The sequence below is a fragment of the Sorex fumeus genome, unplaced genomic scaffold, assembly GCF_029834395.1.
Source record: "Sorex fumeus unplaced genomic scaffold, SorFum_2.1 ptg000054l, whole genome shotgun sequence".
Lineage (NCBI taxonomy): Eukaryota > Metazoa > Chordata > Mammalia > Eulipotyphla > Soricidae > Sorex > Sorex fumeus.
Window position 1 is genome coordinate 34,350,552 of NW_026606111.1, and position 17,083 is coordinate 34,367,634.

General features: G+C 41.2%; 2 protein-coding genes across 2 annotated transcripts; both read right to left on the minus strand.

Moving 5' to 3' along the window:
* Positions 1–450: 450 nt before the first annotated feature.
* On the minus strand, positions 451–2,737 carry TSPYL4 (TSPY like 4). The gene has a single exon (XM_056124997.1). It carries the CDS (start codon positions 2,634–2,636, stop codon positions 1,389–1,391), a length of 1,248 nt encoding a protein of 415 aa, XP_055980972.1. The 5' UTR covers positions 2,637–2,737; the 3' UTR covers positions 451–1,388.
* An 11,035-nt stretch (positions 2,738–13,772) lies between these two features.
* On the minus strand, positions 13,773–16,822 carry TSPYL1 (TSPY like 1). The gene has a single exon (XM_056125019.1). It carries the CDS (start codon positions 16,765–16,767, stop codon positions 15,523–15,525), a length of 1,245 nt encoding a protein of 414 aa, XP_055980994.1. The 5' UTR covers positions 16,768–16,822; the 3' UTR covers positions 13,773–15,522.
* Positions 16,823–17,083: the final 261 nt, after the last annotated feature.

The following is a 17,083-nucleotide window of genomic DNA, read 5'->3' on the forward strand; positions in this document are numbered from 1 at the left end:
CCTCCCAGTTTCTCAAAATAAAGCTCAAAACACAAGTTTTGGAAAACGGGACAGGGATAAGGGTGGTCAAAATGGCCTAAAAGAACATTGATTATAGCCTATAATTAAGCAACAATAAGCCATAGCGGTCTCCTTTCAAAAGGTTTAGAACTTTCTTCCTCATAACAAAGAGCAAAGCAAATTAAATTAAAAAGCCTGCTTTGCCAGTTTTGTTTTCTATTTGTGAAGAATAACTGCTTTAGACATGGGAAGAGAGATGGGAGTTCTTTTGGAGGAAGGAAAGGAAAAGGAGGCATGAAGGATAGGAAAGGAAGAGGTGGAAAAAGGAAGAGATGGAAAGAGACCATCAGATAAGACATGTTTAACAGGTCCCACAAATCAGAAATACTTCTTTCTCAGTGCCATCTTGGGAGCTTGGTCATATTTATACTAAGTAGGTAAAGAAGGTGTTAGGAAATGCCTAACAAAATTGCCTAACCTAAGAATGATTTCTTGGCTAGGATTCAGAAAAGTTAACTACTGGAAGGAACCCCCATCCCAGCCTTGTTTTGGGCACTGTCTCATATAACTGCCCAATAATTTTGCCTGACTGGGTTTATGTGTGACCCATGGACCTTTGAGAGCTTTAGTTCACAGATGATTCTAGGAAGGCAGACAATGGTTCCTGTGCAAAGCTCATCAGAGGCTGAAATAAGTTTGGGTGGGTCCTAACAGGTCTTGATACTCACCAGCATCTGGTCATGACGCACAGTGACCAAAGGCATAACAGCACACCTCTCATCTGTTACCTCATCCATGCCTAGTAGCCACCTACCAGCCACCTGATACTGCCAAAAAACAGAAGAATACATGGCATGGGTCCAGGAAGGCAGCTGGAATCCAGTTAATGGTAGCCTGAAATGTCCAGTCTGGGTTGATGGCTGGCATCATCTGTAGCAGCTTCATCTTACACAGGTGCACCTCAAAGACCAGCATAAAGTGTGAAACCCAGTGAGTTATTTGCAAAGATGTATCAAGCTTTGTTGCAGTAGATAACCACTGATAAAACTGATAGGATCAGTCACAGAAAGGATCCCAAGTCATGCATGCAAAGGAAGATGGTGTTTATCTACAGCATCATGTGTTGGCATAGAAGCAGTGGAAGGGCATGCGCCTGGAACATGTAATTGGATGTAGAATAGTATGAAGGCCCTGAAGGAAAAAAAGAGCATTGGCGTGTAAGTTGCAGTGCTGCAACTGACTGCTGAAGATTTAAAAGACTGTTGAAGAATCAAAGGACAAAATTCAGTATGAAGAGATAGCAGATGGAAGGCTGCATGCTGATGGCCAAGCATGGGTCCAAGAGGAGGTGGTATGGTAACTTGAGGAGGAAGCTTCAGCAGGAGGATTTAGCCAGACTGGAACCTGAAAGACCTGGGACTCTCCACTGGAGGTCGTACATCTCGCATTCCTCTGCGGAGCCCATCACCCATCAGGTAGTACTGCAGGGGATTGGACCAGAGTTCTCCTCTGATAATGTCAGCAATCGCGTCGAATTCAAGAAGGCTGTTATCTGAAAACCAGTTGAAGAAACTGGGGATTGTGTTTCCTTCCCGGTTCCGATGGACGTGAGCCTGGGGGTCTTGGCCCCGGTGCCAGCGGATTGGAGTGGAAAGAGACACCACTCGGCCTGACGCCCTGCGCTCGTATTCCTTAACAATCCCCTCATTTCGGAAGTAGGGGTTGTTCTGAAAGATGAACTTGAATTTGCAGCCTGATCTAGGGTGCTTGAGCTCTTCCACCTCCAAATTGATCATGTACCTCATTATATCTTCATCTTGGCCACTGATCATAGGGGACAGCTGCGGGTGGTTTCGAAAGGCAGTGACCCAGAAACCTGGGATATTCTGGATAATGAAGCTTCTGCGCTGCATGTGGAGCCTTCGCATACGGCCGAATTTGCGCTCCAGCTGAAGAAAGGCCCTGTCAGCCTGGGCATTCACTTGCGACAGCTCCAGATCGATGGCCTCAAGAGAGTCCATGCAGTTATTGATCTTCGGGGCCTTGGGCTTCCCCTCCTCCTTTCCTCCTGCTGCCTTATTTTCCTTCTGCATCCCCTTTTCTCCCGCCACCTCGGCTGCTCCTCCCTCCTTCTCCGCTGCCGCTAGAACGCCACACCTTTTCATCATTTCCTTGGCCTTCACCCCAGCCAGGAGCAGAGACCCCAGCCCCACTGCGCCACAAGCTTCTAGTGCTTTCTCCCCGACAAGGCCGCGGGCCTCTCTGCGCGGACGGCCTTTCTCCTGGCTATTGTCAGATGCCACGGCGGCGGCGGCGGCGGCGGCGGCAGGGGCCGCTTCCCGGCCCGGGGTGGGAGGCGGGGCCTCTTCCTGAGCTACTTTGGTGGCTGCACCGACGCGACTCCCCGCAACTCGGATGCGGAGCGCGAAGCCACAGTCTGCGGGTTCCCGGGGCGCGCCTCCCTCTGCGGCGGTCCCCAAGCTGCTCTCACCTGTGTCCGCCATCAATTGCTTCGCCGCGGTCTCCATCCCCGGGCACGGGCTCGGGTCTGGATGTACCGAGGCATCATCATCGGGCGGAGCGAGGCCGGGGGTTTCCACGACGGGCGGGTCTTTGCTCTCTTCCAGGCCGCTCATTTTGGAAGAAGTCAGACCTGCAGGAGGAGCGCGTCTCCGGTCCTCTGCAGAAACTGTGCTCCACCCCTCTGACCACCCCGCTTTTTCTCTCCGGAGAGGATGCTACCATGGCAACCGTGACGTCAGCCCAGCGCCTAGTAATCTCGCGCGAGAATTCCGTAATCTTTGTGATTACGCCGGTCAGTCAAGAATGTTCTTTTGTCTTCTTGTTACCTAGCCGGTAGATGCTGCAACTTGACAGTTTTGGCGTACGTAAATAGGTGCAATCAAATGTGTAAGATCTGTTAAACATGTTTATGCTCTAAGGCGCTTAATGAATTTCTAAGACACAAGAAATTGTCTCCAATGTTCACTTAAAATATTATGTATTCATATCTGTTAGATCATAGGGCTTAAGTGTAGTAATGCGGATAAGCAAGTGCAGGCCTTCATATATAAATTCTTAACAATTTGAGATGAGCGGAGCTTGATTTTTAAGAAAAGCTGTGTTGCAATATTACACAGCAAGGGCAGGGAAGAAAAATCACCTCATCCTTACAAGATATGATAAAGAATTATTTCAATATACCTGGTATATTTTAAAGTTTATATATTTGGAGAAAAGTACACGAAGAAACGGCGATTTTTTTTGCTTTTTATGTAAATATGTAAAAAGTGTTTTCTCTGCTCAGACATACACACACACACACACACACGCTTAGATGTATACACACACATACACGCACACTCACGCACGCACACGCACCTGCGCAAGCGCCTGCTAATGTAGCATTTCAACTTTTCTGGAAGAAATACATTATCAGAAGATTTTAATTCTAAAATTATGCATAACAAGTATATATTCCCGGGTTTGATATTAATCTAAAACTTCTTGCTTCACAATGACTGTGAACCTGTGGCCAGCAAATACTTGCCAAATTTTGCTCATTGAATAATTCACTTCTGAGCAGAAGCAATTAACTGCTGGCACCAAAGTGATTAATTAAAATATCTTGTGATCAATATTTAAGGTGTTAGTGTTAAAATACTTATAAGCACATTTAGCTATTACCAACTTAATTCTGTTAGCTCATATTCATTTGATAGTACTGTCATTACTATCTGCTATTTTATTGGGATGTGATTATACTGATACTAACCCTTAGAAAAATCCAAGAATGAAGAACTTAAAATTTGTATACTTATATTTAATTCAAATTCATACAAGAAAAATGATTCTAATTGCAGTTTTTATAAATACTACTAAAGAGCATCTTGGATTATGATCTTTTAAGAACTCAGAAGAGGAACCAGTGAGGATTTTAGAGAAAAGGGATTTAGAAAATGCAGCCGATATATTAAGATGTCTAATGAGTGTAGTAGTACAGTAATGACTGACATTACAGAGGAACAGCATGTCATATAGCTTCATGGCTGAGCTCACAGATTTTTTCAGAGAATTTCTTATCTGTTACATTAAAGGACAAACTGTTCTGACTGGCTGCTGCCAGCTATCTAACAAAATAATATACAAACAATTCACTTCTTCTGAACTAACAATTACTTGATCTCCTTTTCCTTTCTTTTAATAAATCTTCCCACCCACCCTCTTCATATGGAGCCAATCATAGTGCTTTATTTCCCCTATAACAATGTGCTATCATTTTGTGACTGAGTTACTCTTTGACACTATTCTTCCTCAACTCCCCCCCAAAAGAATCTTTACACTATTGAAAGATTTAATTCTCTAGAATTAAATTTTCCTGAGCTACATGCAAAGAAGCAGCAAATAGTAAATGAAGATTACCATATTATGCGGAACAAAATAAAAATTTTGCTATTCGCAAAAGAAAAATTGAAAATATATAAGACCACGACTATACTAGTCAACTTTTCTCATGGTGTACGTAAAATTTTTTGCAGATTTATAGCTCTATAAATTCCATCAAGAAATACCAACACAGATAATCTTTCAGAGTCAAAATAAGGAGGTTATTTAATGAGCTCAAAGAAACAGTAGAACGGATATCCAATAAAATACAGGAGGATATGAAAGAAACAGTGGAACATACTGCCAATAAAATACAAGAGGAAATGAGAGTAGAAATATTTGAAGTCCATGGCCAATTTTTGATAATTCCTATCAACAGAGATTTTACCTTAATAGAAACGTGTTCATTCTCTAAAACTCAAAGCCTTCCCCAAGCAAACTGCACTAAACATTTGGGGAAAAGAAAGGGGGAAGATCCCAAGGCCTCATACATTCAAAGCATGTGCCCTTCAACTGAGTTATAATCCAGCCACACTAGGTTTTTGAAATGTGTTAACTTTGTAAACAGGGACTCAAAAAGTACGGGTAAATTACCTACCCATGGTCAGACATGTATTAATTACCAATTTTCTCCTTCCATCTCCTTTACCAAAATCTTAGCATTCTTCTGTTTTGAAAATCATCTGCATTTCTACAGTGCTTCCAAGTTCTGCTATCCAATTTGCTGTCATATTTATCCTCTATAACACTTGATTTATTTTCATGCAGGTGAATTTCATCCTTATAGACAAGTATCATTGTACAGCAACTTCTTCTTGGCCCCTACCATAGCCTGATGACTATGTTATATAAGATTTTGATTACAGTTTAAAGTTTTATTAAAATGAATAGGTATGCTGGTTTTTCATGTTGAGTGAATAGATGTATATTGTAGCTGTAGCACTGTCCTCCCGTTGTTTGATGGTTATTTCTTTTGCCATGTAAATAAAGTTTATATGGCATCTAGGAAATAACTGCCAAGGCTGATGTCATGACACTTCTCCCCCCACCCCCCATGTTCTAGGAGTTGTTGGGTCTTTTAAATCTTCTCATAATTTTGAGTTACAAGTTTTTTGTGTAAGAATAGAGTTAATGTCATCCTTTTGCATCAAGATATCCAGTTTCCCCAATACTATTTGTTAAAGACAATTCTTTCTTCTTATATATTCTTGGTACCATATGAAAGGTGAGTTTACATGTGTGAATTTCTTTCTAGGCCCTCTTCTGTATTGATTTATAAGCCTATCTTTATGCCAGTAACATATTTTAGTCATTGTTGCTTGGCTATTTATTTTGATGTAAAAAAACAAAGTTCCTCCAGGTCTGTTATTGTATTGGTTTTTAACACACATGCATTGGTGTTCTGGAGTTACCCTCAGCTTGATGCTCAGGTGTTACTGCTGGTGGTACTGAGGACCATGTGGTACCAGAATCAAAATCAGATATGTAAAGCAACAGTGTCAGCCCATTGTAGTCTTTATGTCTCCTGTGTATGTAATGTGGTATCCTGAAATTTTAGAATTTTTTTCTATTTGGGGGAGTTTTTTTAATTGAATCACAAGATGCAGTTACAAAGTTATTCATGATTGTATTTGTTATATGTTATTTGGAGGTATTTTTGCATATACATTAGGATTTTGATCTATAGCTTTATTTTCATGTGTCTTTATTTGACTTTGGTATCTGAGTAATACTAACATCATAAAATGAGTTTGTGTTTACTCCTTATATTTCAGAAGATCTTGAGAAGTATTGGCATTAATTTTTCTTTGATAGATTTTACCAGAAAGTCCTCTAGTCCTGATTTTCCTTTTATGGAGATTTTTGATTAACCAATTTGATCTTTTAGCGTGGGGTGGGGGTGGGGGTAGCCACAGCTAGAGACGCTCAGGGTTTCAGGGGTTACTCCAGGCAGTGCACAGATGGACCAAATGAGACGCCAGGATTGAACCCGGGTGGGCTTGTACAAGGCAAACACCCACCCACTGTGCTATTACTCTGGCTCCCTGATTTGATCTTTTTGTTATTGGTCCGTTTATATTTTTGTTGTAAATGTAAGTTACATGTTTAAAGGAACTTTGCTCCTTCTACATTATCCAATTTGTCTCTCTTCTCATGGTACTATTTTATGATGCTTTGTTTTTTGTTTAATGGTGCCAGGGATGTATCGCATGTGAAATACGTACTTTCCCACTGAACTACATCTTCAGCCTAATCATTTTATTTCTGTGTCATCAGTTGTAAATTTTTTTCATTTTTGATCATTTGTGTTCTTTTTTTCATAATTGTTTAAGTTAGTTTAGCTAAGAAATCAATGTTAGCTTTTTAAAAAACGTGGCCAAATAACTTTCAATATCTGTACTGCAAACCATAATACCCAACAGTAAAGAGAGAGAGAGAGAGAGAAAGAGAGAGAGAGAGAGAGAGAGAGAGAGAGAGAGAGAGAGAGAGAAAGTAAAATAAAGTTCCTGCCACAAAGTCAGATGAGGTGGGCAGGTGGGTGGGGTGGCAGGGAAACTGGGGACTTTCAACTGTGTATCTCACTGTAATTAAAAAACATTTTAATTAAAATTTATGCCTTTCTTTGCACGCAACTTCATAGCTATGCATATTTTCCTTAGTTTCCTTTACTTAATACAGTGTTTTCTCTTCCTTTTATTACTTTACCTAATTAAATATTCTTTATTCTTCAAGATCTAACTTTAGTAAAAAAAATTTTAATATGGTCAGAGAGATAGCACCGGGTTAGTTTCATAAGATTTAGCTGTATTTTAGTAGATTTTAGTGCAGGAAGTATTAAAGCAAGTCAAACTCTTATGAAGTTATAAAGTATACTAAAATTAAAAAATAAAACCATAAAATATGAAGTAAAAAGTGAAGGAGAATTAAGTTGGACTTAGTTGGAATATGTATAATCTGAGAAAGACATGAAATATCAGAATATATATTTCTTTTTTACTCTGGTTTTCTAAATGATTGTAGATATATATTATTTCCATCTCTGTTGAACTGAAGTAAAATAAAATGCTTTACTACTATTTAATGATTTAAAAACTTAATCAAATATCTTAAGAAATCAGTTATGTAAAACATCATTTTAATTGAGAATTTATTAAAACTGGGTTGAGAGTAAATCCAGAGAAGTTTGATCTTTACATAAAATGGCTGACAGCGCCATCTACACTACCAAGTTTCTGGTACTTAGTACATGGTACTTAGTAATTCTTAGACCCATATCAGTACAACTTTCAACTGTATAGTGGTAGAAGTTAAAGCTTAGTGAAGAGGTTAGAAACTAAATGTCTCATAGTTTGACTCAAACTTTAGCAAATGTTAAAAGTATGTATTATTTATATTTACTAGTGTTATCAACTGTTCTTTACATCTCAACATTCAAATTCCAGAAGGATATTAAACATTTAAATTATTCTGGCCCATTCTGTTCATTAGAAGGGAAAGAATAAGTTCAAAGAGTAAATATAAGACATTTTTATTTGTTATAGTTATAATCTAATATAGTTTGGGAAAATCTTTATAGTTTGTCATAAAGATAGGTAGATATATATTTATGAATTATGGACTGCTACAATATGATAGGTCCTTAATTTGAAATATGAAACCCTAAATGAGACAGCTATTTGAATACTTATCAATTTGCTGATCATCTATTTCCCTACTGAATGGAAACAGTGATGATGAAACTGTAGGATTAGAAAGTAAAGCCATACATCATCTTTTTACTTGCTGAAATGGTGAGGAGATATGTACCTGCAGCAGAACTTGACTATCTAGTACAGGATTTAGGATGCTTGTCTTGCACACAGCCAGTTTGAGTTTAATCCCCAGCACACACACACACACACACACAGAGCACTGCCAGGAGTGACTTGGAGAGTCAATCTGGGTTCAATCCCCAGCACTGTATATGTCACACACACACCCAGCATTGCCAGGAGTGAGCTCTACGTAAGGATGTGGCTTAAATACATATATATCACACACAAAAAGTCTTGTTTTGTTTTATAATCAGTTTTAGGAGACTCTGCAAGAGATGAAGGAAAAAGAATTTTGATTAGGGCAGTGGTTCCTCAATATTAACATACATCAGAATCAACTAGAGAACTGACAACTACAGTTGCAAAGTTCAGCCTCTTGAGTTTATCATTTAGTAGGTATATTAAAAGTGGAGTTTTAGAATTCACATTTCTAATAATACTCCAGTGATGCTATTGTTACAGGAATGCTGGTTGTTACAGCAAGCACCTTTTCTGATCCACTTCTTTAGGGAAGTAGAGAGGAATGGACAGAAACTGAAGAAGGATCAAGGAACAGCTGGCCTAAAAGATCTCGAAAGTGCTCTAGGAGATTATTTTATTATTATAGAGTATGTTGTCAATGCTATATACCAGATGATAGTCCTGAATAGACATCCTTCAGTAAATGGAGAATGTCAGTTCCAATTGATTTGCAAGTTAAAATCTCTATTGGGGCAGAAGTCCAGAGGACTGAAATGCATGAGGTAGGCCTGGAGTTCAATCCCCTGCACCACATGGTTCGCCTCAAGCAGCACTGTGTGTACCCCTGATGGACTCCAGCACTGCTGGCCTGAACAGCACTACATCAGTGCTGATGCTGTTATACCTTCAGGTTCACAGAAGTAGGCAGAGTATCATTGGTAACAGATCCCGGGCCACTAAGTATGCCTCACCACAAAAAAAGTCTAGAGTTAAAAATTATGCCTGGAATTGAGACATAAGAAGAAAAAAAGAGGTAATTCCAAATTTTAAGTTATAAATGAAATTACAGAGTAATAAAAACTTAAAATGTTTTGCAAGTAGTCAGCAACTTTGAGAACAGGACAGGTTAGGAGATAAGATAGTGGCGAGAAAATACAGGGTATTGGGAGGATGGTCCCAGGATGGGAGATGCATGCTGAAAGTAGACTACAGACCGAACATGATTGCCACTCAATGCCTCTTTTGCAAACCACAGCACTCAAAAGGAAAGAGAGGACAAAAGGGAATGCCCTGCCACAGAGGCAGGGTGGGATAAGGGGGATGAGGTGTGGGAGGCATACTGGGATCAGTGGTGGTGGAAAATGGGCACTGGTGGAGGGATGGGTACTCAATCATTGTATAATTGAAATCTAAACACAAAAATTTGTAAGTTTACAACTGTACCTCATGGTGTTTCACTGGGGGCATGGAAGATATTGGTGGTGGAAAATGTACACTGGTAGAGGGATGGGTGTTCAATCATTGTATGACTGAAACTCAAACATGAAAGCTTTGTAACTGTATCTCGCAGTGATTCAATTAAAAAAAAAAAGTGGCGAGAGTTCGTGCCTACCATCACTCAACCCTAGTCAGGTCTGAGAAATATCAGACTAGACTAACAACTTGTCTGGATGAATAACGAATAGGAAGGAAATGGAAAGAAATTAATACTTATTGACTACTTTATCCCAAAATGTGTTTTCATTTTTTAAACACAGTGCATAGTATACACATTTCCAAGTATTTGCTATAGGTGTTATCAGGTTTATAATGCATTTTCCAATCATCAAGAATATTAACTTATAATAAAGGGAAGGAAACTGATGCTTTAGAGAAAGTTCTTTTGCACTAGATAGTAAATGGTTTTACATTGATTCAACCCCATTTAAATCTTCCCTACTTCTTCAGTTCACTAAAAAACCTATTTATAAAATTTAGTAGCTTAATATGTGCACTTTTAACTTTTTAACTTTTAATAGAACCATTTGTTACTAATTTTCTATCAAGGAAATTTCATTAATGACAAATTCTGAAAAAGTGAAGCTGAAATTTAACTCCCCCTCCCCCAAGTTATGAAAATTCTATAGATCTTAGGAAACTGAGGACAGAAGAAACGGATCAAAGCACTGCACTGCAAGTGAAGAACATATTCAGAGTTAAATGCTTCCAATACTAATGGATAAAGTCGCCTTTTCTAGGCCAAGTTTTCTAGCACACAGGGTTAAGTGAATTTGCTAAAGAAACCACAGAATGCTACTTTTTCTTCTCAGCCTTGAGGATAATAGATAACAGTTCCTCAAAAGCAAGAATATCCTACTAATCCATATCATCTTTAAAGAATAAGCTTCTTGGGTTGAAAATATAGGAAGAAAGGTATTTGCCTTGCATGCAGCTGAGCTGGGTTTGATCTCCAAGACCACATATGGTCCCCAAAGCACAGAGCCAGAAGTCAGTCCTAAGCCCACTGGATATGGTCTATAAACAAAAAACTGGAGTGAAATATGCTGTTTTAAAGATATTGACCTAATGTAATGCCACATTAATTTAGAATGTTGCTGGCCTGTGTAATAAACACAAAATGCTATTTAGTAATTATTCTGAATTGCATGTACATTGGCAAATTAAAACAAATGAACAGAAATTACCCAGAATATTGTCTTTCTAGAAAAATACCAAGCTATAGGACCCAAATGATTTTAGTAGCTAAACAGACAGTATAATGATCAGTATCAAATTGGTACCTAGAGCTTCTCTATTTGTATCAAGTTTGCATAGTACATTTTGAAAACTGACCTCTGCCTGCAGCTTCTTCATCGTGAATATTTGTTTGATAACCCTTAACGTCTCAAAAAATTTCATGGGAAAACATATTTTAATTTTTAGATGCTTTATCTGCTTTAATATATTCTACCCAACAGGTCAAAAGTCAGGCTATTCTATATAACTTAAAATTTACCAGAAGTCAAATTTTAAAAATGGAAAAATAAGGGAAATGCTAATATATTTCATTTAGTTTATCAAAGTATTATTTCAATATTCACTGCCACTGATAACTGAGATGCTGTACATTTAGCGATAGCACAGTGGGTAGAGCGTTCGCCTTACACGCGGCCAACATGGCCGACCCGAGTTCGATTCCTCCGCCCCTCTCGGAGAGCCCAGCAAGCTACCGAGAGTATTCGATATGCCAGACACAGTAACAACAAAGTCTCCAATGGAGACGTTACTGGGCCCGCTCGAGCAAATCGACGATCAATGGGAGGGCCTTTCTTCCATTCTAAGTCTCTGAAATCCAAAGCATAATTTTTACTTGCAGACTCAAATTGAACTAGCCACATTTAAATTTAAATAGCCTGTGTAATAAACACAAAATGCTATTTAATAATTATTATTCTGAGTTGGGACAATTGGGCTGGAGCGATAGCACAGCAGGTAGGGCGTTTGCCTTGCACACAGCCAACATGGCCGACCCGAGTTCGATTCTCCGCCCCTCTCCGAGAGCCCGGCAAGCTACCGAGAGTATCTCGCCTGCACGGCTGAGCCTGGCAAGCTCCCCGTGATATATTCAATATGCCAAACACAGTAACAACAAAGTCTCCAATGGAGACGTTACTGGGCCCGCTCGAGCATTCTGAATTGGATATACATTGGCAAATTAAAACAAATGAACAGAAAAGCCAGGTAGAGGCTACCACACTGGCCAATGCATATCTATCCTATTTCCAGCATAATAGTTGACTTTGAAATGTACAGAACTAAAACACGTAAAAATTGACCCAAAATTAAGTAATGCTTTTTCAAGCAGACATATAAAAAGCTATTGTTTTGATCTTTTCTAATGATTTAAGAGAATTTTTCTGGTAAAAATTTTGTAGTTTGGGGGGCCAGAAAGAGCATAGTAAGGTACTTGCTTTGCACATATCCGACCTTGGCTGGATCCCCAGCATCCCACGGATGACCAAGCTCCAAGCCCTCCAGGAGGTTGGTGTGCACCCCCCACCAAAAAAAAAAGAAAAAGAATTTTAACAATACCTTATAAACTGTTTTCCAGGAGCTGAAAATAAATAGTACAGTAGGTAGGGCACTTGCCTTGCACACAGCTGACACAAGTTCAATCCCTGGCACTCCATATGGTCCCCAAAGTCTGCCATGAGTGATTCCCAAGTGCAAGCCAGAAGTAATCTCTGAGCACCACTGGGTGTGGACCCAAAACTAAACCAAACCAAGGGGAAAAAAATCACATTTTCTTTCCCTCATCAAGTCTGGATACTAGTCTATTTTGTTCTATTTCTCCAGTGGAGATGCTCATTGTGTCATTCAATATCCAGTAACAAAACTTATACTAGAAACAGGGATGTAATAAATTCCCTTCTCCCATCTCTGCTTTTACAAAGCTTCCAAACTGAGAGAAAAAAATGTAAAAATACACTTGTATTTTCTTGTATTTTTGCTCTATCACTTTGAATGAAATATTTCTTTACCTATTAGTCTTTTCCCAACTATAACAATAAATGGAATAAACTATTTTTTCCCCTTCTTAGTTTAAAATATTTGTGTAACTCACTGTGAGTTGTGTGTTATATTCTACTCCCGATCTTATTTTACATTCCTAGTCAGTATAGAGAGGCCGTAAGACAAAAATGTTGTAAAAGGCTTTGAATATTTTGACATAGAAAATTAAACATCTGGAGCTGGAGCAATAGTACAGCAAGTTTTGCCTTGCATGCATCTGGCCCGGGTTCGATTCCCAGCATCCCATATGGTCCCCCAAGCACCGCTAGGAGTAACTCCTGAATGCAAAGCCAGGAATAACTTCTGCACATCACCAGGTGTGAACGAAAAAGAAAAAAAAAGAAAAGAAAATGAAACACCTGCAGTAACAAAAGTTTTTACAGCAGAGAAAAAGTACAGGTATAGAGTATCACTGATAGGAACTTTGAACATTTAGTTATTAAGTGTGACTACACAATCTGAATAGCTTAATAATAAAATGAAGACAGAAATAGAGATATTTGAGGAAGGGAAGAGGTGGTAGTTCTGCGTAAACTATATTAGGCAAAAAAAAAAGACTGCTGTCATTATTAACATCTTGCTATAAGCAAGACAACATTTCTTATTTTTAACTTTTTTGTTTTTTGTTTTTTGGGTCATACCTGGTGATGCACAGGGGTTACTCCTGACTCATGAACTCAAGAATTACTCTCAGTGATGCTCGGGGAACCATATGGGATGCTGGAAATCGAACCTGGGTCGGCCACATGCAAGGCAAAAGCCCTACCTACTATGCTATCTCTCCAGCTCCAAAAGACAACATTTCTTAAACAACCATTTCTACCTTGGATGGTCCAGTGGTGTGCCTTATTTTCTGTCCTTGGAATAAAGCCTACTATATCCATTTAAGCACCTCAATTCTATAATGTTATCTAATAAAAAAAAAAAAGGTCTGTGGAGAAGGCTTAACAGTGGGAGCTTTTGCTTTGCATTCAGGAGATGTAGGCTCTAAGCTCAATACTGCATGGTTCCCAGAGCATCACTAGGTGTAACTCAAAATACAAAAAATAAAGACACTGAGAAGATTAACATGCTTTTATTTTACCATCATGCACATAAGGAAAACTATGTTAATGGTACATTTTCAAATTTGACAGCAATTTCACAAGCACTTACGGTATAGGAGAAGAGATGTCAACTATCAAATTGTTACAAAAGAAAGTTATCAAGTCAAAAATTAAGCCACACCTTTTCTGTTACTTTTCCAAGAAGATAACAGTTTCAAAGTCTTCAGAATCTGGTAAGAACAAGTCATTCAAATTATATTAATAATACAGTTTTAACAGAAACAAAATCAAATTAAAAGCTGTCATGAATAATTGTCTCTATCACAAAATAAAACAAAAATTTTTAAATGCTCCCAACAGAAAGCACAATATAGCCTATAGAGCTCCTTTGCCGGTAAGCAAAGAGAGAGTGAAGATTTTACTAAATGCTAAAGAAACAAAACATAGTCTTCATTTTCTGTACAAACTAAGTCATATACAAATAATAAAGCACCCAAAGTTGTGTGCCATTTCTTTAAAGAACTCTTCTATAAACAACTCCCTTGGAGCTCCCTTCAATGGTCCCATGGAAATACTGGTAAGTATTTCTCCTCCCATCACCACCGACAAAACGTCTTCCTTGAAGTCTCATTTTAGGCCTAATTTTCACCTTTGCCTTTTTATTGTTTCTCCTGTTTGGAGAAACCACCACATTCTCTTTAGTTAACCTACCTGTTTTGAACAATCACTTTTCATTACATCTAGATCTTCCTTTAAACCCACAAAGTGTTTCTGAAGAAGTGAAAGGCATATTTAAGTGTTATAGCAACCTATTTTATAGGACAACCTATCACCAGGAAAAAATGAAAAGTTGTGGCTTTTTGTTTGTGAGACAAACAAAACTGGAGAACTGGAATTGCCCCTTTGGTACTTTAACCATGTTCAGAAAGAGAAGAGATACACGAAGGTATCTAGATTTTTTTTAATGTAATGTTGCTAGTTCGAACTAACAAAGTCTGGTATTTAGAATAGCCACTATCCTAACTTTGCCTTGAGGGCTGAGTCCATCATATCACTTCAATTACTTTAGTGACAGCACATCTAGAAGATGGAGAAGGAAGGTAAGAAATGAGGGGGTGGAAGGATGTTTGTGTGTGTGTGTGTGTGTGTGTGTGTGTGTGTGTGTGTGTGTGTGAGCTGAGAGAAAACCTGTGTCTACCGCCAGACCAGTTTTGGAGATTGTTTACCAGAAACCAAACAACAGGGCTGAAAACAGTCTGAAAGTTAACATAGTAACAGGAAGCAATAGGTGACCAGAGGTACAAAAAACGAACAATGGATTCTCATAAACCAAAGCGTACAGTGATGCTCTCCCTCGATACCATTAACGCTCACCAACTGTCCACGGGCTATATATCTGTATGGCAAAACGTGTACAGAATGCTCCTAGAAAAAGTTTCAGGTTGCAAGTTGTAAGCAAGAGACAAAAAGTCCTGGAAACAGGATCCAAACAGAGCAGATAAAAGCAGTGCAATCTACAGTATCATTTGCTTGGCGATGACAATGCAGCATGGGATAGCAAAGCAGAATAATACGAAGGCTATGCAGAAGAGGAAAATCGTCTCCATGGAAATTCTCAATTCGGAAGTTGAGAGAAATGAAGGTCACAGATACAGCAGAGAAGGATGGAGTGTGGGGAGGGGGAGTCATACCCATTTTTGATGTAAGCACAGGTCCAGCAAGAGGTGGTAGGGGATTTTGTGCAACTTCTCCGGGGTGGACGGTTAACCAGACTGGAACCCAAAGGGCCTAGGGATCTCCACTGGCTCCCGGATTGGGCGGCGTCTGGGCCTGCGGATTCCTTCACGAGACAGGTAGTATTGCAGTGGATTTGGCCACAGATCCTCCTTGATAATTTCGGCGATCTTGTCAGACTCGGGAAGACTGTGGTCTGAGAACCAAGTGAAGAAACTGCAGACCATGTCTTGGTCTCTGCGAATGAAGGACTGGGGTTCGTGGCCCCGGCGCCAGACGATGGGCGTGGAGAGAGAGACCACCCGGCCAGAGTTCCGGACCTCATACTCCTTCACAATCAGCTTGTTTCGGAAGTAGGGGTTGCGTCGGAAGAAGAACTTGAACTTGCAGCCCGTTCTCGGGTGTCTGAGTTCCTTCACCTCCAGGTTGGTGACGTACCTTAACATATCTGCATCCTGGCCCCTAATGACGGGGGCCAACTGCGGGTGGTTGCGGAAGGCCGTCATCCAGAAGCCCGGGATGTTCTGAATGATGTAGTTCCTCCGTTCCAGGTAGTGGCGACGCATCCTCCCGAACTTCTGCTCGAGATGCTGGAAGGCCCTGTCGGCCTGGGCGTTGACCGTGTCCAGTTCCAACTGGATGGCCTCCAGGGGGTTCATCCGCCGCTCCATCGGCAGGGGTCGGAAGCGGAGCGCCGGCGCGGGTCCATTCCTCCCCGCCGCGTCTCCTCCAGCCCCCGCCGGGTTCTCCCCGACCTCCATCTCCTCTCCCGCCACCTCCTCCTTCACGCCTCCCTGGGCCGCCTCCTCCCCCTCCTCCTCCACGGCCGAGCTCGAGAGCTTCTCGGCCGGCGCCATCGCCCCGAAGCCCGACCTCTCGGCTCCACGGCCGCCTCGGGCCCAGTCTCCGCCGAAGCCGCGCTGACCGACTCTCCTCAGGCGGCAGTAAGCTGCCACGGCCGCCGAGACGGCTTCGGGGCAGTCGGGGAGAGGCTCCACATTGGAGGCTACGTAACAGTGATCCCCGGCTACCAGGGCCTGAGGGGTCAGGCCCCAGGCCCCGGACTCCCGGCGTGCTCCCCCCTCCTCTGAAGGCTGGGGCTGTGGGAGCGCCGAGACCTCCGAGCTTTCCTCACCGGTCGTCGCCATCACCTGTGACGCCTCAGGTTCCTCGCGGAGCCTCGGGCTCTGGTGGGGATGCGCGTCGACTGCGGCAGGGTCGGGGGCGGGAGGGCTGGGGGCTGGGGGGAGAGGGGTCTTCTCCTCCCCATCCATGTCGCTCCTGCTGAGGGCCGTTAGAAGCAACGGTAAGGACAAACGACTGTTTTCCTCGGAGGTACGGCACTCCGGGAGAAGCAGCTGTCGGTGCCCGCCCCCCTCTGTAGTCTCGCGAGCACATCCGTGAGGATGACGTCAAGGCGGGAGGGCGTTCACGCGAGAACTCTCCTCTGCCTGTGATTGGTTCCGCTGTTGCCAGCGGCAGAATTTTGTGTTGCCGTGTTGGGGGTTAATCCATCGGGACCGTAATTTGATGCACAATTAAGTGTCGATCGGCTTCCGAGACTGAAGGGAGCCGCGACCCTCCTGCAGT

Excerpts from the sequence above, each read along its gene's own strand:
- TSPYL4 (XM_056124997.1), bottom strand. The coding sequence starts at position 2,636 with ATGAGCGGCCTGGAAGAGAGCAAAGACCCGCCCGTCGTGGAAACCCCC.
- TSPYL1 (XM_056125019.1), bottom strand. The coding sequence starts at position 16,767 with ATGGATGGGGAGGAGAAGACCCCTCTCCCCCCAGCCCCCAGCCCTCCC.